This window comes from Salvelinus alpinus, chromosome 25 (genome assembly GCF_045679555.1).
Source record: "Salvelinus alpinus chromosome 25, SLU_Salpinus.1, whole genome shotgun sequence".
Lineage (NCBI taxonomy): Eukaryota > Metazoa > Chordata > Actinopteri > Salmoniformes > Salmonidae > Salvelinus > Salvelinus alpinus.
The window spans coordinates 38,305,873-38,331,226 of NC_092110.1; the positions used below are offsets into that span (position 1 = coordinate 38,305,873).

Sequence of the window (25,354 nt, forward strand, 5' to 3'; positions counted from 1 at the left end):
AAGCGCGTATGCAACGCACGCACGCACCCACACACACACACAAAAAAGACACTCTCAGCAGACGTATAGTATCATGCCATATCATTGGAGTGTAGTGATTTGAGTAATGGTGGGTGGTTGACCTGAGCCAGAGGGTAGTCTCTAAACTACACTGTGTGGATGAGCTGTCCCATGCTCTGTCCCCAACCCTGAAAACCCTCAATAACATTAATGAGCTGTCCCATGCTCTGTCCCCAACCCTGAAAACCCTCAATAACATTAATGAGCTGTCCCATGCTCTGTCCCCAACCCTGAAAACCCTCAATAACATTAATGAGCTGTCCCATGTCCCATAGTTACAGTAGGCTATACTCATTATGATAGTTACAGTATGCTATACTCATTATGATAGTTACAGTATGCTATACTCATTATGATAGTTACAGTAGGCTATACTCATTATGATAGTTACAGTATGCTATACTCATTATGATAGCTAGTGTGCTATACTCATTATGATAGTTACAGTAGGCTATACTCATTATGATAGTTACAGTATGCTATACTCATTATGATAGCTAGTGTGCTATACTCATTATGATAGTTACAGTAGGCTATACTCATTATGATAGTTACAGTAGGCTATACTCATTATGATAGTTACAGTAGGCTATACTCATTATGATAGCTACAGTATGATATACTCATTATGATAGCTAGTGTGCTATACTCATTATGATAGTTACAGTAGGCTATACTCATTATGATAGTTACAGTATGCTATACTCATTATGATAGTTACAGTAGGCTATACTCATTATGATAGTTACAGTATGCTATACTCATTATGATAGTTACAGTATGCTATACTCATTATGATAGTTACAGTAGCCTATACTCATTATGATAGTTACAGTAGGCTATACTCATTATGATAGTTACAGTACGCTATACTCATTATGATAGTTACAGTAGGCTATACTCATTATGATAGCTACAGTATGATATACTAATTTTGATAGCTACAGTACACTACATTCTGATTGGTTGACATGGAATCACTGAGGCAAGAGCACCACCATGGGTTTAATCGCTGTTTTCAATTGGTTAAACATGTCCTCCTCTGTTAGGATTGGTTAAACAAGTCCTCCTCTGTTAGGATTGGTTAAACAAGTCCTCCTCAGTTAGGATTGGTTAAACAAGTCCTCCTCAGTTAGGATTGGTTAAACAAGTCCTCCTCTGTTAGGATTGGTTAAACAAGTCCTCCTCAGTTAGGATTGGTTAAACAAGTCCTCCTCAGTTTGGAGTGGTGGACAGAGCTTTGGGACACACCAGGCTGAATTATGCCGTTGTCAAGCTGAATTACTATCATTGTCTGTCACTCCAGGAATCCAAAAACCCAGCTGGACTTCAACACAGATCCATGGTGCTCACTAACTAACATATAGCCTGTGGCAAAGATGTTGTTGGTATCAAACATCGGAGCGAGACACATCAAAGATGGATGAATGATCTCAGTAGACTACAGGTCTTCCAAGATGAAAGGAATTGCAGTAATGACGTGGTCTATGGTCGCCAAGGCGACGAAAGGGGTAAGTAAGTAGTAGACACATGGCTACAGCCCCTCCCCCCACCTACATCCCAAGCCCTCTGTACAGGCAGGTCCCTATCTGTCACTAATCCTTATTCTTAAAGGGAAATGCAGTCATTTTGGTACTGTAGCAACTGGCTAGTTATGGGTCTGAGGAAGCACTCCCCCCGGGGAGTTACGGTAGCTAGCACAATTTCTGTTTGATGTTAATGGTCAGTCATCAACTGAAATGTAAGGAGGATAGCAGATGTAGAGAGAGAGAGAGAGAGAGTTAGAGAGAGAGCTAGACTGAGAGGGTTAGAGAGAGAGCCGGAGAGGGTTAGAGAGAGGAAGAGAGAGGGGGGGTTAGAGAGAGAGAGAGGGAGAGGGTTAGAGAGAGGGAGAGAGGGGGGGATTAGAGAGAGAGAGAGGGAGAGGGTTAGAGAGAGGGAGAGGGTTAGAGAGAGAGCCGGAGAGTGTTAGAGAGAGGAAGAGGGAGGGGGGAGGGTTAGAGAGAGAGAGAGGGAGAGGGTTAGAGAGAGAGCCAGAGAGGGTTAGAGAGAGGAAGAGAGAGGGGGGGTTAGAGAGAGGGAGAGGGTTAGAGGGAGGGAGAGGGTTAGAGAGAGGGCAGGTGGAGTGAGGGTTAGAGAGAGGGAGAGGGTTAGAGAGAGGGAGAGGGTTAGAGAGAGGGAGAAGGTTAGAGGGAGAGAGAGGGTTAGAGAGAGACAGAGAGGGGGGGTTAGAGAGAGACGGAGAGGGTTAGAAAGAGGGAGAGGGTTAGAGAGAGACAGAGAGGGGGGTTAGAGAGAGGGAGGGTTAGAGATAGAGAGATGGTTTGAGAGTGGGCAGGTGGAGTGAGGGTTTGAGAGATAGAGGGGAGAGAGGGAAGAGAGAGAGAGAGGCTGAGGTAGTTTTAAAGCCAATAAATGCAGGTTCAGCAACAGCAAAGCTCCCCAAGGACGCCAAGCTCTGTTGTGCCTCCAGAATGCAGACAGGAAAATGGCTGCCAAGGTAAACAGAATCCTGACCAGAGTAAAAACGACATGCTTGTCATTCTATAAGGACTTTTATTAAATTATATTTTCACAAGCTCATAAGTATATTATAAGCTTGTTATTAAAACATTAAACCGTTGAGCGGGCTCCAACTGGGTTCACTTTGGGGGTCTTTGCATTTAGTTTGTCAAGTGACAATGTTTCTAAAGCTCTCACTCCCTCCAGAGATGAGTTATGTCATCATTGTGCATACAGTCAGTTGCATGCCCTATACACTGACAGAAAGCCACAGTCCTGTGAGTAAATCCTGGTATCGGCCCTTAGCTAGAGAGTCATTAAACAGCTAAATTCCCCATTCCAGCAATGTCACAAAGAGCGTCCTCAGGTGATTCTTCCTTCATACTGACTACATCACCTGGGTTGTGTTCATTAGGGCACACCGTAGCAAACATATTTACAACGTAAAAAGAAAAGTCCAGGTTTTCACTCCCTGTTTAACTCAGTTTTCTTCCGTTTGGCACTTAATGAAAACAACCCTAAAAATCCAGTCCTCACAAATTACTACGTCACAGTCAGGGCCAAGTCCTTTTAAATTCAGGAAGTATTCCTGCTCCAATTACAATATTCCTCTATTAGAACATTCTGGAAAGTGGAATTTCAGTTTACTTCCTGAATTTACAGAATTGAAATGGAATTAACCCCAACTCTGGTCCCAGTCTCTGTAATCTCCTCAGTCCATGCTATCTAGAGATCCACCCAGCCTGCTGGTAGTAGGAGTCCTATATTATTATATTATTATTGTCTTATATTATTATTGTCTTATCGTCGTTGTCCAATCACATCTCTGATTTATACACTTCACACCTGAATAGTCAAATTCCCAACAACGGCAACATCAGTTGTGTATCTAAGAACTATCTACCAATACCATTTCTTATCTATCCTGAACATACAGTATACTACTGTATCAACAGAACATTCTGAGGCAAATGGACAAGACAAAAGCAACACAGTGAGAAAGGCATTATCCTTACCCGAAATCGTCAAAGGAATACATGGTTGGCAGATGGTTTCAATGGAGGAGGTAGAAGTTGATAGTGTTGCACAAGACGAAAGGCGGGGGAAGGTTACACGGAAGGGAAAGCATCAGTCAGAGTGGAGAGGTCTGCGGAACTTCACACCTCATCTTCTATCTTCCTCAGAGGAGATTCAAATAAACCCTCATTCTAGAAGCGCAAGAATCCACATTCACCAGAACTGATGTGAAGGAAGAAGAGCATAGACAGCTTAGAGAGTGAGTGAAAGAGAGATGGAAGGAGTGTGAGAGTGTGTTTGTGAGAGAGTGAGTCAGTAAGAGAGAGAGGAAGGAGAGAGAGAGTCAGAGAGAGAGTCAGAGCGAGTCAGTAAGAGAGAGGAGAGACAGAGAGCGAGAGAGTAGGAGAGAGAGAGTCAGAGAGAGAGAGTCAGAGCGAGTCAGTAAGAGAGAGAGAGAGAGAGGCGAAAGAGAGAGTTAGAGAGAGTCAGAGGGAGTCAGTAAGAGAGGAGAGAGAGAGAGCGAGTCTGAGAGAGCGAGTCTGAGAGAGCGAGTCTGAGCGAGTCAGTAAGAGAGAGAGCGGAGAGAGAGAGAGTCAGAGAACGTGATCACACCAGCACAGTCACCTTGCCCCATACTCACATCCACTCGGAGGATTGGAGGGCTGTATAGCCTATCTGCCTCCTTGTAGTCTCGCCCATTGGATTTACTGAACGAGCCACATGATCCCTGTAATCAGTGAATAACCACAGCATGATAGCCTGGTCACAGAACTGTTTGTGCTGTATAACAACTCCTAAAGTCATTGTCAAGAGAGAGAGATGGCGCCGGAGAAGAAGGCAAACGTGTTACATGCCTCCAGCCGATTGTGTTTTTTTTTTTCTTTTTTTTGCGTTGTTTGTAACTTATTTTTTTACTTATTTTGTATATAAGGTTGCCGCTACCATCTCTTAAGACCGAAAATAACTTCTAGACATCAGGACTGTGATTACTCACCACGGACTAGCAGAATCCTTTTTTTCCTTTCACGACTCTGACGAGCCCGACGCGAAGGATATACTGCTTCCTGGGGAACAGGCCCCGATCTCCGTGATCTGCGTGAAGAGGAGGTGGAGACAGAGGGGCCGAAGGTCGGGCTGCCTTCTGAGAATTCGTAGGTGATCGAAAAAAAAACTACTTCCCTCCATTCTGCTAGCAAACGTGCAATCTTTGGAGAATAAAATCGACGAGTTACGCGTAAGATTAAACCACCAACGGGATATTTAAAAACTGTAACATCTTATGCTTCACGGAGTCGTGGCTGAACGACAACAATATCAACATACAGCTGGCTGGTTATACGATGGACCGGCAGGATAGAACAGCGGCGTCTGGTAAGACAAGGGGCGGCGGACTATGTATTTTTTGTAAATAACAGCTGGTGCACAATATCTAAGGAAGTCATGAGCTATTGCTCGCCTGAGGTAGAGTATCTCATGATACGCTGTAGACCACGCTACCTACTGAGAGAGTTTTCCTCTGTATTCTCTGTAGCTGTTTTACATACCACCACAGTCAGAGGCTGGCACTAAGATAGCATTGAATGAGCTGTATTCCGCAATAAGCAAACAAGAAAACGCTCACCCAGAGGTGGCGCTCCTAGTAGCCGGGGACTTAAATGCAGTGAAACTTAAATCCGTTTCACCAAATTTCTATCAGAATGTTAAATGTGCAACCAGAGGAAAAAGAACGCTGGACCACCTATACTGTACACACAGAGACGCATACAAAGCTCTCCCTCACCCTCTACTTGGCAAATCTGACCATAATTCTATCCTCCTGATTCCTGCTTACAAGCAAAAATTAAAGCAGGAAGCACCAGTGACTCGATCAATAAAAAAGTGGTCAGATGAAGCAGATGCTAAGCTACAGAACTGTTTTCCTAGCACAGACTGGAATACGTTCCGGGATTCCTCTGATGGCATTGAGGAGTACACCACATCATTCGGCGGCGTAGCCTAGTGGTTAGAGCGTTGGACTAGTAACTGAACGGTTGCAAGATCGAAACCCCGAGCTGACAAGGTACAAATCTGTTGTTCTGCCCCTGAACAAGGCAGTTAACCCATTGTCCCTAGGCCGTCATTGAAAATAAGAATTTGTTCTTAACTGACTTGCCTAGTTAAATAACAGTAAAATAAAAGAATTATTGGCTTCATCAATACAGTGCCTTGCAAAAGTATTCATCTCCCTTGGTGGTTTTCCTATTTTGTTGCATTACAACCTGTAATTTAAATGTATTTTTATTTTTATTTCAATAATGGACACAAAATAGTCCAAACTGGTGAAGTGAAATTTAAAAAGTAACTTGTTCAAAGAATAATACAAAAATAGGAAAAGTGCATTCACCCGCTTTGCTAGGAAGCCTCTAAATAAGATCTGGGGCAACCAATTACCTTCAGAAGTCACGTAATTAGTTAAATAAAGTCCAACTATGTGCAATCTAAGTGTCACATGATCTGTCACATGATCTCAGTATATATATACACCTGCTCTGAAAGGCCCCAGAGATTGCAACACCACTAAGCAAGGGGCACCACCAAGCAAGCGGCACCATGAAGACCAAGGAGCTCTCCAAACAGGTCAGGGACAAAGTTGTGGAGAAGTACAGATCAGGGTTGGGTTATAAAAAAAGATCAGAAACTTTGAACATCCCACGGAGCACCATTTAAATCCATTATTAAAAAATGGAAAGAATATGGCATCACAACAAACCTGCCAAGAGAGGGCCGCCCACCAAAAACTCACGGACCAGGCAAGGAGGGCATTAACCAGAGAGGCAACAAAAAGACCAAAGATAACCCTGAAGGAGCTGCAAAGCTCCACAATGGAGATTGGGGTATCTGTCCATAGGACCATTTTAAGCCGTACACTCCACAGAGCTGGGCTTTACAGAAGAGTGGCCAGAAAAAAGGCATTGCTTAAAGAACAAAATAAGAAAACACGTTTGGTGTTGATGTGGGAGACTCCTCAAACAAATGGAAGAAGTTACTCTGGTCAGATGAGACTAACACTGAGCTTTTGGCAATCAAAGAATCGCTATGTCTGGTGCAAACCCAACACCTATCATCACCCTGAAAACACCCCATCCCCACAGTGAAGCATGGTGGTGGCAGCATCATGCTGTGGGGATGTTTTTCATCGGCAGCGACTGGGAAACTGGTCAGAATTGAAGGAATGATGGATTTTGCTAAATACAGGGAAATTCTTGAGGGAAACCTGTTGCAGTCTTCCAGAGATTTGAGACTGGGGCGGAGGTTCACCTTCCAGCAGGACAATGACCCTGAGCATACTTCTAAAGCAACACTCGAGTGGTTTAAGGGGAAACATTTAAATGTCTTGGAATGGCCTAGTCAAAGCCCAGACCTCAATCCAATTGAGAACCTGTGGTATGACTTAAAGATTGCTGTACACCAGCGGAACCCATCCAACTTGAAGGAGCTGGAGCAGTTTTGTCTTGAAGAATGGGCAAAAATCCCAGTGACTAGATGTGCCAAGCTTATAGAGACATACCCCAAGAGACTTGCAGCTGTAATTGCTGCAAAAGGTGACTCTACAAACCATTTACATTGGAGGGGTGAATAGTTATGCACCCTCAAGTTTTCTGTTTTTTTGTCTTATTTCTTGTTTGTTTCACAATAAAAAATATTTTGCATCTTCAAAGGGGTAGGCATGTTGTGTAAATTAAATATGACAAACCCCCAAAAAATCTAATTTCATTCCAGGTTGTGAGGCAACAAAATAGGAAAAATGCCAAGGGGGTGAATACTTTTGCAAGCCACTGTAAGCGCATTGATGACGTCGTCCCCACAGTGACCGTATGTACATACCTAAACCAGAAGCCATGGATTACAGGCAGAATCCGCACTGAGCTAAAGGCTAGAGCTGCTGCTTTCAAGGAGCGGGAATCTAACCCGGAAGCTTATAAGAAATCCCGCGACGAACCATCAAGCAGGCAAAGCATCAATACAGGACTAAGATTGAATCGTACTACACCGGCTCTGACGCTCGTCTGATGTGGCAGGGCTTGCAAACCATTATAGACTACAAAGGGAAGCACAGCTGAGAGCTGCCCAGTGACACGAGCCTACCAGATGAGCTAAACTACTTCTATGCTCGCTTCGAAGGCAAATAACACTGAAACATGCACGAGAGCACCAGCTGTTCCGGAAGACTGTGTGATCACGCTCTCCGCAGCCAATGTGAGTAAGACCTTTAAACAGGTCAACATTCACAAGGCCGCAGGGCCAGATGGATTACCAGGATGTGTACTGCGAGCACGCGCTGACCAACGGGCAAGTGTCTTCGCTGACATTTTCAACCTCTCCCTGACCAAGTCTGTAATACCAACATGTTTTAAGCAGACCACCATAGTGCCTGTGCCCAAGAACACTAAGGTAACCTGAATGACCCCCGACCCGTAGCACTCACGCCTGTAGCCATGAAGTGCTTTGAAAGGCTGGTCATGGCTCACATCAACACCATCATCCCAGAAACCCTAGACCCACTCCAATTTGCATACTGCCCCAACAGATCCACAGATGATGCAATCTGTATTGCACTCCACACTGCCCTTTCCCACCCGGACAAAAGGAACACCTACAGTTGAAGTCGGAAGTTTACATACACCTTAGCCAAATACATTTAAACTCAGCTTTTCACAATTCCTGACATTTAATCCTAGTAAAAATTCCCTGTTTTAGGTCAGTTAGGATCGCCACTTTATTTTAAGAATGTGAAATGTCAGAATAATAAGACAGAGAATTATTTATTTCTGTTTTTATTTCTTTCATCACATTCCCAGTGGGTCAGAAGTTTACATACACTCAATTAGTATTTAGTAGCATTGCCTTTACATTGTTTAACTTGGGTCAAACGTTTCGGGTAGCCGTCCACAAGCTTCCCACAATAAGTTGGGTGAATTTTGGCCCATTCCTCCTGACAGAGCTGGTGTAACTGAGTCAGGTTTGTAGGCCAACTTGCTCGCACACGCTTTTTCAGTTCTGCCCAGAAGTTTTCTATAGGATTGAGGTCAGGGCTTTGTGATGGCCACTCCAATACCTTGACTTTGTTGTCCGTAAGCCATTTTGCCACAACTTTGGAAGTATGCTTGGGGTCATTGTCCATTTGGAAGACCCATTTGCAACCAAGCTTTAACTTCGTGACTGACGTCTTGAGATGTTGCTTCAATATATCCACATAATTTCCCTCCCTCATGATGCCATCTATTTTGTGAAGTGCACCAGTCCATCCTGCAGCAAAGCACCCCCACAACATGATGCTGCCACCCCCGTGCTTCACGGTTGGGATGGTGTTCTTCGGCTTGCAAGCCTCCCCCCTTTTCCTCCAAACATAACGAAGGTCATTATGGCCAAACAGTTCTATTTTTGTTTCATCAGACCAGATTACATTTCTCCAAAAAGTACGATGTGCAGTTGCAAACCGTAGTCTGTCTTTTTTATGGCGGTTTTGGAGCAGTGGCTTCTTCCTTGCTGAGCGGCCTTTCAGGTTATGTCGATATAGAACTCGTTTTACTGTGGATAAAGATACTTTTGTACTTGTTTCCTCCAGCATCTTCACAAGGGCCTTTGCTGTTGTTCTGGGATTGATTTGCACTTTTCGCACTAAAATACGTTCATCTCTAGGAGACAGAACGCGTCTCCTTCCTGAGCGGTATGAAGGCTGCGTGGTCCCATGGTGTTTATACTTACGTTCTATTGTTTGTACAGATGAATGTGGTACCTTCAGGCATTTGGAAATTGCTCCCCAAGGATGTACCAGACTTGTGGAGGTCTACAATTATTTTTCTGACGTCTTGGTTGATTTCTTTTGATTTTCCCATGATGTCAAGCAAAGAGGCACTGAGTTTGAAGGTAGGCCTTGAAATACATCCACAGGTACACCTCCAATTGACTGAAATTATGTCAAATAGCCTATCAGAAGCTTCTAAAGCCTTGACATCATTTTCTGGAATTTTCCAAGCTGTTTAAAGGCACAGTCAACTTAGTGTATGTAAACTTCTGACCCACTGGAATTGTGATACAGTGAATTATAAGTGAAGTAATCTGTCTATAAACAATTGTTGGAAAAATGACTTGTGTCATACACAAAGTAGATGTCCTAACCGACTTGCCAAAACTATAGTTTGTTAACAAGAAATGTGTGGAGTGGTTGAAAAACGAGTTTTAATGACTCCAACCTAAGTGTCTGTTAACTTCAGAGTTCAACTCTATGTGAGAATTCTATTAATTGACTACAGCTCAGCATTCAACACCATAGTGCCCTCAAAGCTCATCAATAAGCTAAGGACCTTGGGACTAAACACCCCCCCTGCAACTGGATCCTGGACTTCCTGACGGGCCGCCCCCAGGTGGTAAGGGTAGGTAACAACACATCCACCACGCTGATCCTCAACACAGGGGCCCTTCAGGGGTGCATGCTCAGTCTCCTCCTGTACTCCTTGTTCACTCATGACTGCACAGCCAAGCACGAGCCAAACATCATCATTCAATTTGTCGATGACACAACAGTGGTAGGCCTGATCACCAACAACATGATCACCAACAACAACAAGACAGCCTATAGGGAGGAGGTCAGAGACTGGCCGTGTGGTGCCTGAATAACAACCTCTCCCTCAACGTAACCCAGACTAAGGAGATGATTGTGGACTACAGGAAAAAGAGGACCGAGCACGCCCCCATTCTCATCAACGGGGCTGCAGTGGAGCAGGTTGAGAGCTTCAAGTTCCTTGGTGTCCACATCACCAACAAACTAACATGGTCCAAGCACACCAAGACAGTCGTGAAGAGGGCACGACAAAACCTATTCCCCCTCAGGACACTGAATAGATTTGGGATGGGTCCTCAGATCCTCAAAAGGTTTTACAGCTGCACCATCGAGAGCATTCTGACTGGTTGCATCACTACCTGGTATGGCAACTGCTCGGCCTCCGACCGCAAGGCACTACAGAGGGTAGTGCGAATGGCACAGTACATCACTGGGGCCAAGCTTCCTGCCATCCAGCACCTCTATACCAGGCGGTGTCAGAGGAAGGCCCTAAAAATTGTCAAAGACTCTAGCCACCCTAGTCATAGACTGTTCTCTCTGCTACCGCGCAGCAAGCGGTACCGGAGCGCCAAGTCTAGGTCCAAGAGGCTTCTAAACAGTTTCTACCCCCAAGCCATAAGACTCCTGAACATCTAGTCAAATGGCTACCCAGACTATTTGCATTGTCCCCCCCTCCCCCTCTTTACACCACTGCTACACTCTGTTGTCATCTATGCACTTTAATAACTCTACCTACATGTACATACTACCTCAACCTACCGGTGCCCCTGCACATTGACTCTGTATCAGTACCCCCCTGTATATAGTCTCAGTATTGTAATTTTACTGCTGCTCTTTAATTACTTGTAACTTTTATCTCTTATTCTTTTTTGAAACTGCATTGTTGGTTAGAGGCTCGTAAGTAAGCATTTCACTGTAAGGCCTATCTATACCTGTTGTATTCGGCACATGTGACTAATGCAATTTCATTTGATTTTAGAGTCAGATCTGGGACCAGGCGAACAGCAAGATGGGAACTTGTAAAAATGTTTCTTGGCGACACTGTCCCTCACACATGCACATATTTAGATAAGCGCTCTGTTCAATATGTATCACAGAAGTTCAGCTTCACAGGATGATTGAAATTTAAAGGTAATGTTCCATCGTTAGCAGAGACAGCGTTCACGGTAAATGCTGCATATGTCGGCTAAATCGGAAATTACCTTTAAATTTCTATCACTTCACAGACTGAATCGATCCCCTAATGAGGTTGCCTCCACTCCCTCCTTCACATTTATATCGTAGAATCTGTAACGCTTCAGCTTTACAGACTGAATAGAGCTCTTAGTCGTCTTTAGACTAAAATAGCTATGCGATTGAATCACATTTTTGTCATTTCATTGTTCTTAGTTATTGCCAAATAAACTAAAACTTTGATAATTGAATATGGATCAGCAGGTTTATCCAGACTTTCACTTGACCTACATGTCACTGCTCAGCTCCTCCTCTTCAGGTGTTGTTGCAGTTATTTATGTCATCGTTAGTTAAGGGAATTCTTCCTCAAACAGGGTTTCAATAATAGACCAATAAGCTACTTTACATCAGAACAAGGTGTCGAAAACCAAGAGCATTAACTCAGCTCTGCAAAGGAGCCTAATGTAGGGTTTAGGTTTACTCATTGAACAGTATATATGGGGACGGCTACTACAATGAAACAATATGCTTGTGGGAATCTATAGTCAAACAGACAGCCAGATAGGACCCAAACCGGGGTGTATTGGGTATGTTCTGATGATGAGCTTGACACACACACACACACACACACACACACACACACACACACACACACACTGAGTGTACAAAACATTAGGAACACCTGCTCTTTCCATGACAGACTGACCAGGTAAATCCAGGTGAAAGCTATGATCCCTTATTGATGTCACTTGTTAAATCCACTTCAATCAGTGTAGATGAAGGGGAGGAGACAGGTTAAAGAAGGATTTTTAAGCCTTGAGACAACTGAAATATGGATTGTGTATTCCATGCCATCCCGAGGGGTGTGTCATTTGAGTGGGTTGAGTCACTGACGAGATCTTCCTGTCCGGGTTGGCGCCCCCTTCGGGTTTGTGCCGTGGGGGAGATCTTCGTGGGCTATACTCGGCCTTGTCTCAGGTTAGTAAGTTGGTGGTGTGGGGGCTGTGCTTTGGCAAAGTGGGTGGGGTTATATCCTGCCTGGTTGGCCCTGTCCGGGGGTATCGTGTCTCCCGACCCCTCCTGTTTCAGCCTCCAGTATTTATGCTGCAATAGTTTGTGTCGGGGAGCTAGGGTCAGTCTGTTATATCTGGAGTATTTGTCCTGTCCGGTATCCTGTGTGAATTTAAGTATGCTCTCTCTAATTCTCTCCCTTTCTCTCTTTCTGTATAGCACTTTGTGACATTGGCTGATGTAAAAGGGGCTTTATAAATACATTTGATTGAATTTGATTGTATGTGTGCCATTCAAAGGGTGAATGAGCAAGACAAAATATTTAAGTTACTTTGAAAGGGGTATGGTGGTAGGTGCCAGGCGCATCGGTTTGTGTCAAGAACTGCAACGCTGCTGGGTTTTTCACGCTCAACAGTTTCCCGTGTGTGTCAAGAATGGTCCACCACCCAAAGGACATCCAGCCAACTTGACACAGCTGTGGGAAGCATTGGAGTCAACACGGGTCAGTATCCCTGTGCCAAGCTTTCAACACCTTGTAGAGTCCATGCCCCCAATAGATTGAGGCTGTTCTGGGGGGAAAATGGGGGAGGTGCAATTCAATATTATGAAAGGTGTTCCTAATGTTTTCTATACTCAGTGTAAATACACACACATACACACAGACTGCAAAGAACATGCCAAATAAGGATTTCTTTTATTTTCTAGAGCTGAGATTTAGTCATTTGATTCTACATGGTTGGTTGGTCTGGTTTCGTAGTGAGCATACAAGAAGCAGACTGTCTCTTCATCAATAAACTGCAGAGGACATCTTAGTAGAATGTGATGAATATGATAGCGCTAGAGCTCGTTGAGCTGTATCACACAAACCACCACTGATCTGAGAAGCCTGCAGAAAAAAAAACGTGGAACTCAGGATTTTCATCGCGTACCTTTTCTTTCGGTGGACGAGTCACTGCGGCAATCGTGCTTACGTTTCCCAGGAGATTTCTCCATATGCAATGACTGAGTATGGCTGGCAGGGAGAATACAGATGAATCATAGCATGATAAAAACACTTACGCTAAAGCTATAAATAGCCCTGCATAGGGAAATTGTGTGATTGCAGTGGCTGCAATCGAAGCACTGAGGTTGAATAAATCATTTAATTGAATCCGTTCCCCGGTTTCCAGTCAGCTTATGTCCTTCTGATGATTTAAGGCTTCCCTTTAACACTCCCCTTTCGCTTCCTGACTGAGAGAAGAGCCAGACACGGGCTACAGGACACACAGAGAGCTTCTAAGAGCAAGATATAGGGCACACAGACATTCATCCCGGCAGGTAGCCTAGTGGTTAGAGCATTGGGCCTGTAACCAAAAGGTTGCTAGATCGAGTCCCCGAGCTTACAAGGTAAATATCTGTCGTTCTGCCCCTGAACAAGGCAGTTAACCCACTGTTCCTAGGCCGTCATTGTAAATAATAATTTGTTCTTAACTGACTTGCCTAGTAAAATTTAAATATATTTTTTAAATCCCTTTATGCAATGAGACAATATATGAATCATACAGTACACTGTGTACAAAACATTATGAACACCTTTCATAATATTGAGTTACACTCCCCCCCCCCCCTTGCCCTCAGAACAGCCTCAATTCATCGGGGTATGGACTCTACATGGTGTCGAAAGCATTGCACAGGGATGGTGGCCCATGTTGACTCCAATGTTTACCACAGTTGTGTCAAGTTGGCTGGACGGGTGGTGGACCATTCTTGATACACACGGGAAACTGTTGAGTGTGAAATACCATGCAGCGTTGCAGTTCTTGACAGATTAAAACCGGTGCGCCTGGCACCTAGTACCATACCCCGTTCAAAGGCACTTAAATATTTTGTCTTGCCTATTCACCCTCTGAATGGCACACATACACAATCCATGTCTGTTGTCTCAAGGCTTAAACATCCTTCTTTAACCTGTCTGCTCCCCTTCATCTACACTGATTGAAGTGGATTTAACAAGTGACATCAATAAGGGATCATAGCCTGGATTCACCTGGATTCACCTGGTCAGTGTATACTATGGTGTGATATGAGACACATCAACTTGTCAAGTACGTATAAACTGTATAAACAGTAACAACTTTGTTTCAGTGATGTTACACTCGAGCAGATTGTGATGACATGGGGATGTATCCTTGGCACAGTGTAAAAGGCAGATCTGGGACCAGGCGAACAGCATGATGGGAACTTGTAAAAATGGTCACTCATACATGCACATATTTTCGATAAGGGCTCTGTTCAATACGCATCCTGGAAGTTCAGCTTCACAGGATGATTGAAATTTAAAGGTAATGTTCCATCGTTAGCAGAGACAGCGTTCACGGTAAATGCTGCATATGTCGGCTAAATCGGAAATTACCTTTAAATTTCTATCACTTCACAGACTGAATAGATCCCCTAATGAGGCTACCTCCACTCCCTCCTTCACATTTATATCGTAGAATCTGTAACACTTCAGCTTTACAGACTGAATAGAGCTCTTAGTAGTCTTTTAACTAATAGCTACGCGATTGAATCACATTTTGATGACATGGGGATGTATCCTTGGCACAGTGTAAAACTGTTCTGTGTAGTGTCAATACAAGATATAGCTACAGATGTAGGATCTTCATTTGATCAGTCTTTTGTTGCTGAGAATTCTTCTGTACCACAGGACATGTAGATGAGCTTTGCGATTTAAAGAAATTCACTGAAAACCCACACTAACACATGTTACTGAAAATACACACTAACACATGTTACTGAAAACACGTTACTGAAAACCCACACTAACACATGTTACTGAAAACACACGTTACTGAAAACACACACTAACACAAGTTACTGAAAACCCGCACTGACACATGTTACTGAAAACACACGTTACTGAAAACCCACACTAACACATGTTACTGAAAACACACGTTACTGAAAACACACACTAACCCATGTTACTGAAAACACGCGTTAATGAAAGCCCACACTAACACACGTTACTGAAAACCCACACTAACACACGTTACTGAAAACACACACTAACACATGTTTATATTAAGAGTATTGCACTTTTCATGTAGCCTACTTTTTGCCAGCTAATAGCCTAATCATCGATCAACATTATGGACTAAAAATTGAAATCCTATTGCTGCAGGATTATTTTGCTGTGACAATATAGGTCAAATTAAGATCCTCCATCTGTATCTCTCTATCTTTCATAATTTGGGGTAAATTGAAAAATTTGCCTTAGGCCTACAACAGCAGCACGGCGGTGCTAAACATGGCTTCTAACAAAGTGTGTGTGTGTGTGTGTATGTGTGTGTGTGTGTACACTAGTAATAGACTCATAGCTACCAGTGTTTAATGACCGAATACAAACAGTGTAGCTATTCTCTCCGCAAGGCAATCAAACAAGCTAAGCGTCAGTATAGAGACAAAGTAGAGTCGCAATTCAACAGCTCAGACACAAGAGGTATGTGGCAGGGTCTACAGTCAATCACGGATTACAAAAAGAAAACCAGCCCCGTCGCGGACCAGGATGTCTTGCTCCCAGACAGACTAAACAACTTCTTTGCTCGCTTTGAGGACAATGCAGTGCCACTGACACTGCCCGCTACCAAAACCTGCGGACTCTCCTTCACTGCAGCCGTAAAACATTTATACGTGTTAACCCTCGCAAGGCTGCAGGCCCAGACGGCATCCCCAGCCGCGTCCTCAGAGCATGCGCAGACCAGCTTGCTGGTGTGTTTACGGACATATTCAATCAATCCTTATCGCAGTCTGCTGTTCCTACATGCTTCAAGAGGGCCACCATTGTTCCTGTTCCCAAGAAAGCTAAGGTAACTGAGCTAAACGACTACCGCCCCGTAGCACTCACTTCCGTCATCATGAAGTGCTTTGAGAGACTAGTCAAGGACCACATCACCTCCACCCTACCTGACACCCTAGACCCACTCCAATTTGCTTACCGCCCCAATAGGTCCACAGACGACGCAATCGCAACCACACTGCACACTGCCCTAACCCATCTAGACAGGAGGAATACCTATGTGAGAATGCTGTTCATTGACGACAGCTCAGTGTTTAACACCATAGTACCCTCCAAACTCGTCATCAAGCTCGAGACCCTGGGTCTCGACCCCGCCCTGTGCAACTGGGTACTGGACTTCCTGACGGGCCGCCCCCAGGTGGTGAGGGTAGGTAACAACATCTCCAACCCGCTGATCCTGATCCTCATGCGTTCTGAGCCCTCTCCTGTACTCCCTACTCACCCACGACTGCATGGCCATGCACGCCTCCAACTCAATCATCAAGTTTGCAGACGACACTACAGTGGTAGGCTTGATTACCAACAACGACGAGACGGCCTACAGGGAGGAGGTGAGGGCCCTCGGAGTGTGGTGTCAGGAAAATAACCTCACACTCAACGTCAACAAAACAAAGGAGATGATCGTGGACTTCAGGAAACAGCAGAGGGAGCACCCCCATATCCACATCGACGGGACAGTAGTGGAGAGGGTAGAACGTTTTAAGTTCCTCGGCGTACACATCACGGACAAACTGAATTGGTCCACCCACACAGACAGCGTGGTGAAGAAGGCGCAGCAGCGCCTCTTCAACCTCAGGCGGCTGAAGAAATTCGGCTTGTCACTAAAAGCACTCACAAACTTCTACAGATGCACAATCGAGAGAATCCTGTCGGGCTGTATCACCGCCTGGTACGGCAACTGCTCCGCCCACAACCGTATGGCTCTCCAGAGGGTAGTGAGGTCTGCACAACGCATCACCGGGGGCAAACTACCTGCCCTCCAGGACACCTACACCACCCGATGTCACAGGAAGGCCAAAAAGATCATCAAGGACAACAACCACCCGAGCCACTGCCTGTTCACCCCGCTATCATCCAGAAGGCGAGGTCAGTACAGGTGCATCAAAGCAGGGACCGAGAGACTGAAAAACAGCTTCTATCTCAAGGCCATCAGACTGTTAAACAGCCACCACTAACATTGAGTGGCTGCTGCCATACATGTAAAAAAAATGTATCACTAGCCACTTTAAACAATGCCACTTAATATAATGTTTACATACCCTACATTACGCATCTCATATGTATATACTGTACTCTATACCACCTACTGCATCTTGCCATCTTTATGTAATACATGTATCACTAGCCACTTTAAACTATGCACTTTTATGTTTACATACCCTACATTACTCATCTCATATGTATATACTGTACTCGATACCATCTACTGCATCTTGCCTATGCCGTTCTGTACCATCACTCATTCATATGTCTTTATGTACATATTCTTTATCCCTTTACACTTGTGTGTATAAGGTAGCTGTTGTGAAATTGTTAGGTTAGATTACTCGTTGGTTATTACTGCATTGTCGGAACTAGAAGCACAAGCATTTTGCTACACTCGCATTAACATCTGCTAACCATGTGTATGTCAAATAAAATTTGATTTGATTTGGATTTGATTTGATATAACATTGGGCGGCTGTACCACGTTATGGTGTGGGAACATGAAGCCATTACTCTCTATACAGCCCTGTACCACATTATGGTGTGGGAACATGAAGCCATTACTCTCTATACAGCCCTGTACCACATTATGGTGTGGGAACATGAAGCCATTACTCTCTATACAGCCCTGTACCACGTTATGGTGTGGGAACATGAAGCCATTACTATCTATACAGCCATGTACCACATTATGGTGTGGGAACATGAAGCCATTACTCTCTATACAGCCCTGTACCACATTATGGTGTGGGAACGTGAAGCCATTACTCTCTTTACAGCCCTGTACCACATTATGGTGTGGGAACATGAAGCCATTACTCTCTATACAGCCCTGTACCACGTTATGGTGTGGGAACATGAAGCCATTACTATCTATACAGCCATGTACCACATTATGGTGTGGGAACATGAAGCCATTACTCTCTATACAGCCCTGTACCACATTATGGTGTGGGAACGTGAAGCCATTACTCTCTTTACAGCCCTGTACCACATTATGGTGTGGGAACATGAAGCCATTACTCTCTATACAGCCATGTACCACATTATGGTGTGGGAACATGAAGCCATTACTCTCTATACAGCCCTGTACCACATTATGGTGTGGGAACATGAAGCCATTACTCTCTATACAGCCATGTACCACATTATGGTGTGGGAACATGAAGCCATTACTATCTATACAGCCCTGTACCACATTATGGTGTGGGAACATGAAGCCATTACTCTCTATACAGCCCTGTACCACGTTATGGTGTGGAAACATGAAGCCATTACTCTCTGTACAGCCCTGTACCACATTATGGTGTGGGAACATGAAGCCATTACTCTCTATACAGCCCTGTACCACATTATGGTGTGGGAACATGAAGCCATTACTCTCTATACAGCCCTGTACCACGTTATGGTGTGGGAACATGAAGCCATTACTCTCTATACAGCCCTGTACCACATTATGGTTTGGGAACATGAAGCCATTACTCTCTATACAGCCTTGTACCACGTTATGGTGTGGGAACATGAAGCCATTACTATCTATACAGCCATGTACCACATTATGGTGTGGAAACATGAAGCCATTACTCTCTATACAGCTCATACACAGACATATAGCAACACTGTCCCCATGAAGACAATCACATGTGCAACCACAAATAGTTCCCACCCAAAACAGCGCTCTGCTGAAGAGCTAATAACAACGAGTATAGACCAAGGACCTACACCTATATCTAGCTGTCAGAGAAAATCCTAAATCTATTTAAAAAATTTGCAGACACTCTTATCCAGAGCAATTAGGGTTAAATGCCTTGCTCAAGTACAAATCAACAAATTTTTCACCTAGTCAGCTTGGGGATTCAAACCAGCAACCTTCCAATTATTGCGTAAAGGCTCTTAACCACTAAAAGCTACCAAATTATTGTTTTGGATTTGACAGCTCGTCGGAGGCAGACAAAGTGAATGCACAAATAGAATCTGCAGAGAGTCCCTACTGTATTTCTCCGTATTCAGGTGGGCTGTTCAGGCCTTAGTGTCGGCCTATAGGACGCTAAATAACAACAGAACCGAAGGTCCCAAAATACAATTGACCCACAGGGCACAGGATTTATTTGACACCTGGTCATTTTCAACACACAAAGGCCATAACCTTACAATATTCCTCCTCCACCCATGAAAGAACTGTCATCTGTGTGTCAGAGCTCCCAGTCAGTCTTTTGTCTTTGCTATTCTGTAGGCGTGTTGTTGTTGTTGACTGATCTCCCATAATGATGCAGCTAGATCAGTCAATAACTGGCTAAGTATATGGCCTGTAACAGGAATATGTGTGTTTGTGTGTGTGTGTGTGTGTGTGGGGGGGGGGTCTCGTTTCCATGACAACATTGCTATTAAATGCAGGCCATCCAATAAAGGAAATGGATAGGTGTGTACAGAATGATAATTCATAGAATAGAGTAGAAGGAAAAACACTTGGATTCTATAGTTCTATATTCTGGATTATTCTATAGAATACCCATGGCATTTTTAAAGGGTTTATTGTGGCTGTGATCCTTCCCAAATAACTGATTTATCTATTGTGTAAATTCTATAATGCATACACGAGGACACACATGTATATTACATGGATATTACTCTGTAAAAGTAGCATACCGTGCGGTGATTAGGCCTTTTCATATATAATATATTTCGTCTAGATTTCGTCTAGATATTTCGTCTAGATCGTGAATTTATTCACATCCACATTATTATAAAGGCAACGGTCTGACAAATGACGCGGCTTTGCAAACCCAACACATGCTCAATTGCTTACCTCATTTTTTCTCCTGTTCAATTAGACGATGACATGAAGAAATTGACATATACCGGTTTTTCCCTCTCAGACCGTTTGTAAAGCAGAACGTTCTAATTCAATATCACTAAAAGATCATACGCCAATGTTCCCCAATTATGTATTGCTGTCGGCAATGCAGTCAGTCTGATGCTGAAATACAATGCGAGGATCCGAACGTTCTCTCTTTCTCTCTCAAAATCTTTGCACTCCGTTTATTTTCTTGCATCCTTAATTCCATGTTCAAATGATGGTCGTGGTTGTCTCAAGAAGACGGGGGATTGTGGCTGACAGCAGCCTCCGAGTTGCCATATTTCCACCGTATTCGTGGTGTTTTGGCAAGGTGGAGATTTTATAAAATAGTTGACCACAGCATGCAACCGGTCCAATGCTGCCCGCTTGAGACGACCGCCTATAACAGCATCATCTCGCTCTCTATCAGAACAATGAAATTATATAAGAAAGTCACTTATAATAGTCTACCCAAGCCTAAATTGCATTTATATCACACCTTTTCTTTCCCAATCATTACATCATTTCAACACACCCAAAATAAACTGGAATTTCAAAACGTCAATCAAAAAATATGACAAAAAAAATCAGTCCCAAAGATTTGAAGGAATTTCAGTCTTTACTGTCAAACAAATGGGTACTGTACTGTGAAAAAACTAAAACATTTTACATTCCCTCTGAATGGTTGTGTTCTGCGTCAGTTTTCATACACTCAAACAAAGACCCAAACAAGGACAACAACATATTGTTTTAATAATTTTTTATTAGAAAATTATTCCATCATGGTTACATTGTTATGGTCACATGTCAAACATCTGCATATATCCAATCATTAAGTTTGGTGCTGAAAAAAACAGGGCTACATTCAGGAGGCAAACGTTTCAGAATGTTGCTGATAGAAATGTAATGAATAGTGCTGTTGCGATTCTTTATCCTACATGTCAGAAAGGTCTGATTGTTCTCTACATAATATATTTATCTCTGAACGTTCCACAATATTGTGCCCTGCTGAATGCAGCCCAGGTAAAACCAATGTCATGCATGCCCTGGAAACGTTTAAAAATCACTTTGTATTACTAGAAAACAAACCCCAGATGAAGGACCAGTTCAGTCCAGACATTACCAGTGTGGTACAGATCACTCTTGGTGTGATTACTTTTGCCCGGGTGTGAGAGAGATTTCAATATGCATGACATGTTTTGTTCATGAATATTCCAAGTAAACAAGAAGCAGGAGTCAAGGTCAGTATGGTAGCTAAGTCACAGGTTTAAGAGAGATATCTCTCCTTTAAGCCTTGGAGTGATTCAAAACGGCTGTAAATATCACAGAGTGGACCTTTAATGAGCCTGGGAGTAGTGATTCCTTGCAGGTGGCAGAAAGTACGGTAGCATTACCAAGCCGAACCGAGCTATACTGAGCTAGCCTGGTTACACTTCCACCATAGTTGTCGGATCCATGCTGAAAAGGACCAAGTGAAAAGGTAATATCAAGCCAGCCCCGTACGGTTTGGTTCGGCAGTATAGTGTGACAAGGGTTTTGCAGAGGAAACAATGACAGTGCAATGGTCTGATTAGTACAAACCTCTTATTTACAGATCTAGCTTGAGACAGGAAGAGAAGGGAGACTCAGGAAGGAAGTGACCTCGGCAGCAGACGATATATAACAGTGTAGTCCAAATATGTTTGAAACAGAGGAGGCTGGTGGGAGGAGCTATAGGAGGCCAGGCTCAATGTAAAGACTGGAATGGAATAAATGGAACGGTATCAAAAACATATCGAAACCGCAAACAAGGAATCCTCATTAGACTCCATTCCATTAATTATATTCCAGCCATTACAATGAGCCTGTCCTCCTATAGCTCCTCCCAGCAGCCTCTTGAAACGGAGTTCATCTTCAGCTCTGTCAAGCACAGAAAAGCCTCCCAAAATGATGCTTTTCAGCAGGTGTAAATAATAATTGATTATTCATTGAAATATTTATGTATTTGTTTTTAAAGGGCTCTTTGAAATGCCGGTGTGATACTTTACCATATTACAGTTTGCAGAGTAATGAAGTCGTTGCAATACCTCAGGAAGCCAGACGATGGCAGTAGAGAGTTTAACATCGTCATATTTCTATGTATTCTCACAGAATTCAATCTATCCATTGCACACATGGCCTAGTAACCAACTGTCTGTGGTAAACCTGCTGCATTCATTGTAAAATACACATCACACGATGAAATATAGTGTAATCATAGGAGTATTTGTTATTTTACTCTCTATCAGCATCAGTTTGAACCATATGTATGTGCTTTCTGTATAGACCAAATGCCCATCATCAGTAGAAATCTTTCTTTGTCTTTCCAAGGCGGAGTGGTATCTGTAGTAGGCCAGAGAGGCAACCATAATGACATAGGGAAGAGATTCAACTCCTACTTTTCTATTGGTTTCCTGAGCTGTGAAATATACAAAGCAAAGGAGAAAGACGGAACGATAAAAAAAAAACAATAGGTACTGCCTGTTGTATCTTCCTTTTGTTACGATGATCTTCGCCCCCCCAACCAATCCATGACCCGCCCCGCCCTGCAACAATCCAATCCTATGAACTAACCTAGGATCAGCTTGTCCTGCCCAAATCCTATCCTAAACTATTAATGGTGGAAAAGCAAAACTAGGGGCGGGTCTAGGGGCAACTTCGTCCTACTCCAAGCCTCTGGGGATGCATCCCTTCCCCACCCAGATCCATAAAGAAACTGCACGTCTGTTGCCCCAAAATGTCTGCCTCACACTATTCGCCACTGCATGACGCTCATGTCCTTGCCCCCGGTGGAAACCAGGCAACTGTCGTCAAACAGGAAGTTCACATTGGTCACATGACTGCTGTGTCCGCCATAGACATGACTGGGAGCCTGAAAGGAGAAAAAAAAAACTCAATCAATCAAACAAAAATGCAACCAATGCAGCCATGTAATCTTCACAGGCTCTTCTCAATGTATATATTTAACGGATTTAAAAAAAATCTTACCCGGAATTGACAGCAGGGGTATGAGAAAAGGCAGACTTTTCCAAAGTCGTCTCCTGTGACAAGCAGCTGCTTCTCATTAGATCTGGAGACTGCGTTGATGTCAGTCCCGTCAGAGCCATCAGGCCATAACCCTGTGGACCAGAGGTATAGTATTGGTCCCATTATGTTATATTCTCCTATCCTTGCACTCTGCACACAATGTGAATGGCCATACGGTCACACATCCAGCCCAATTATTGGCAAAAGAGCTGATCTGACTGGTCAAAAGACCAGTTAGTGGCGAAAAGATCAGAATTGGGCTGCCGGTAGAAACGCAGCCTATGTGTCCAGCAAATATATTCTCCAGCTGCTTCAACAAATATATTCTCCAGCTGCTTCAACAAATATATTCTCCAGCTGCTTCAACAAATAGATTCTCCAGCTGCTTCAACAAATAAATTCTCCAGCTTCTTCAACAAATACATTCTCCAACTGCTTCAACAAATAGATTCTCCAGCTGCTTCAACAAATAGATTCTCCAGCTGCTTCAACAAATAAATTCTCCAGCTTCTTCAACAAATACATTCTCTAGCTGCTTCAACAAATAGATTCTTCAACATATAGATTCTCCAGCTGCTTCAACAAATAGATTCTCCAGCTGCTTCAACAAATAAATTCTCCAGCTTCTTCAACAAATACATTCTCTAGCTGCTTCAACAAATAGATTCTTCAACATATATATTCTCCAGCTGCTTCAGCAAATATATTCTCCAGCTGCTTCAGCAAATATATTCTCCAGCTGCTTCAATAAATATATTCTCCAGCTGCTTCAACAAATAGATTCTCCAGTTTCTTCAACATTGCTCACCAAAGACTTGGAAGCCCAGGGTGCAGGTGGAGGTGGCCCAGGGGATGTCCCGCGTGGTCTCCACACTCACCACCTGTTTACACACAGACGGGATCCCTGGAACGACATACAGCTGATTGAAACGGGGAGGTGCTACCTGAACTTGTCCAATAAGAACACAGATTTTCATTTTTCATTTCAATGAACCAAACAATACTTACAATAGAGTATCTCATAGTCTCCTGAGTTGGACACCAGGTACTGAGAGTCCACTGACCAGTCCAGATGGGTGATGAAGCTGGAGTGGCCCTGAGAGACAGAACGAGACAGAACGAGACAGAACAAGACAGAACAAGAGAGACAGAGAGAAACAGAGAGAGAGAGAGAGAGAGAAAGAAACAGAGAGAGAGAGAGAGAGAGACAGAATGAGAGAACGAGAGAGAGAGAGAAACAGAGAGAGAGAGAGAGAGAGAGAGGGAGAGAAACAGAGACAGAGAGAGAGAAAGAGAGAGAGAGAGAGAGAGAGAGAGAGAGAGAGAGAGAGAGAGAGAGAGAGAGAGAGAAACAGAGACAGTGAGAGAGAAACAGAGAGAGAGAGAAAGAGACAGAGAAAAACAGAGAAACAGAGAAACAGAGACAGTGAGAGGGAGAGAGCCAGTGTGTGTGTGTGAGAGAGAGAGAGAGAGAGAGAGAGAGAGAGAGAGAGAGAGAGAGAGAGAGAGAGAGGATGAAGGTAGAAGAAAAGAGAGAGAGAGATGATGGGAATCAGCTATAGTCGGATGGATGACTCAGCTTGTTATAAACCGTAATGCACTATGCCATAAGTGCGCATCATTTAGCATGTCCTCCTGGTTTGAGGCTGAGGAGAAGAGGGGGTAGGTCCTAAATATAAAAGGTGCTCACCGAGCACTTTCCCAATCTGCTGTACTTCCTTCCACTCTCCCCCACTACGTAGATATAGATGTAGTTATCGTGAGAGCCGATCGCCAGGAAATTACCATCTAGGAATAAGGACAGGAGATTAGGTTAAACAGATAACATGGCCTGCATCAGTATTACAGTATGGTCTGCATCAGTATTACAGTATGGTCTGTATCAGTATTACAGTATGGTCTGTATCAGTATCACAGTATGGTCTGTATCAGTATCACAGTATGGTCTGTATCAGTATTACAGTATGGTCTGCATCAGTATTACAGTATGGCCTGCATCAGTATTACAGTATGGTCTGCATCAGTATTACAGTATGGCCTGCATCAGTATTACAGTATGGTCTGC

The 25,354-nt window shown here is 43.6% G+C and overlaps 2 protein-coding genes across 9 annotated transcripts in view; both read right to left on the reverse strand.

Moving 5' to 3' along the window:
- LOC139553919 (ena/VASP-like protein) overlaps positions 1-20,720 on the reverse strand; it is an 81,414-nt gene extending 60,694 nt beyond the window's left edge. Inside the window, exon 1 of one of the 3 annotated variants that reach the window (XM_071366697.1) lies at positions 20,215-20,720. In XM_071366697.1, the coding sequence (XP_071222798.1) occupies positions 20,215-20,219 (5 nt within the window). In that variant the 5' untranslated portion in view covers positions 20,220-20,720. Of the gene's footprint in view, positions 1-3,578; positions 4,190-20,214 lie in introns of those variants that run through there. The other 2 variants (XM_071366695.1, XM_071366696.1) reach the window with 2 other exon arrangements.
- A 267-nt stretch (positions 20,721-20,987) lies between these two features.
- The window catches only part of LOC139553921 (echinoderm microtubule-associated protein-like 1), an 85,239-nt gene continuing 80,872 nt past the window's right edge, over positions 20,988-25,354 (reverse strand). For all 6 annotated transcript variants that reach the window (XM_071366703.1, XM_071366701.1, XM_071366702.1 and 3 more), the window contains 5 exons: positions 24,980-25,077; positions 24,298-24,385; positions 24,098-24,193; positions 23,251-23,381; positions 20,988-23,134 (listed from right to left, as the gene is read on the reverse strand). In XM_071366703.1, the coding sequence (XP_071222804.1) occupies positions 23,009-23,134; positions 23,251-23,381; positions 24,098-24,193; positions 24,298-24,385; positions 24,980-25,077 (539 nt within the window). In that variant the 3' untranslated portion in view covers positions 20,988-23,008. The remainder of the gene's footprint in view (positions 23,135-23,250; positions 23,382-24,097; positions 24,194-24,297; positions 24,386-24,979; positions 25,078-25,354) is intronic.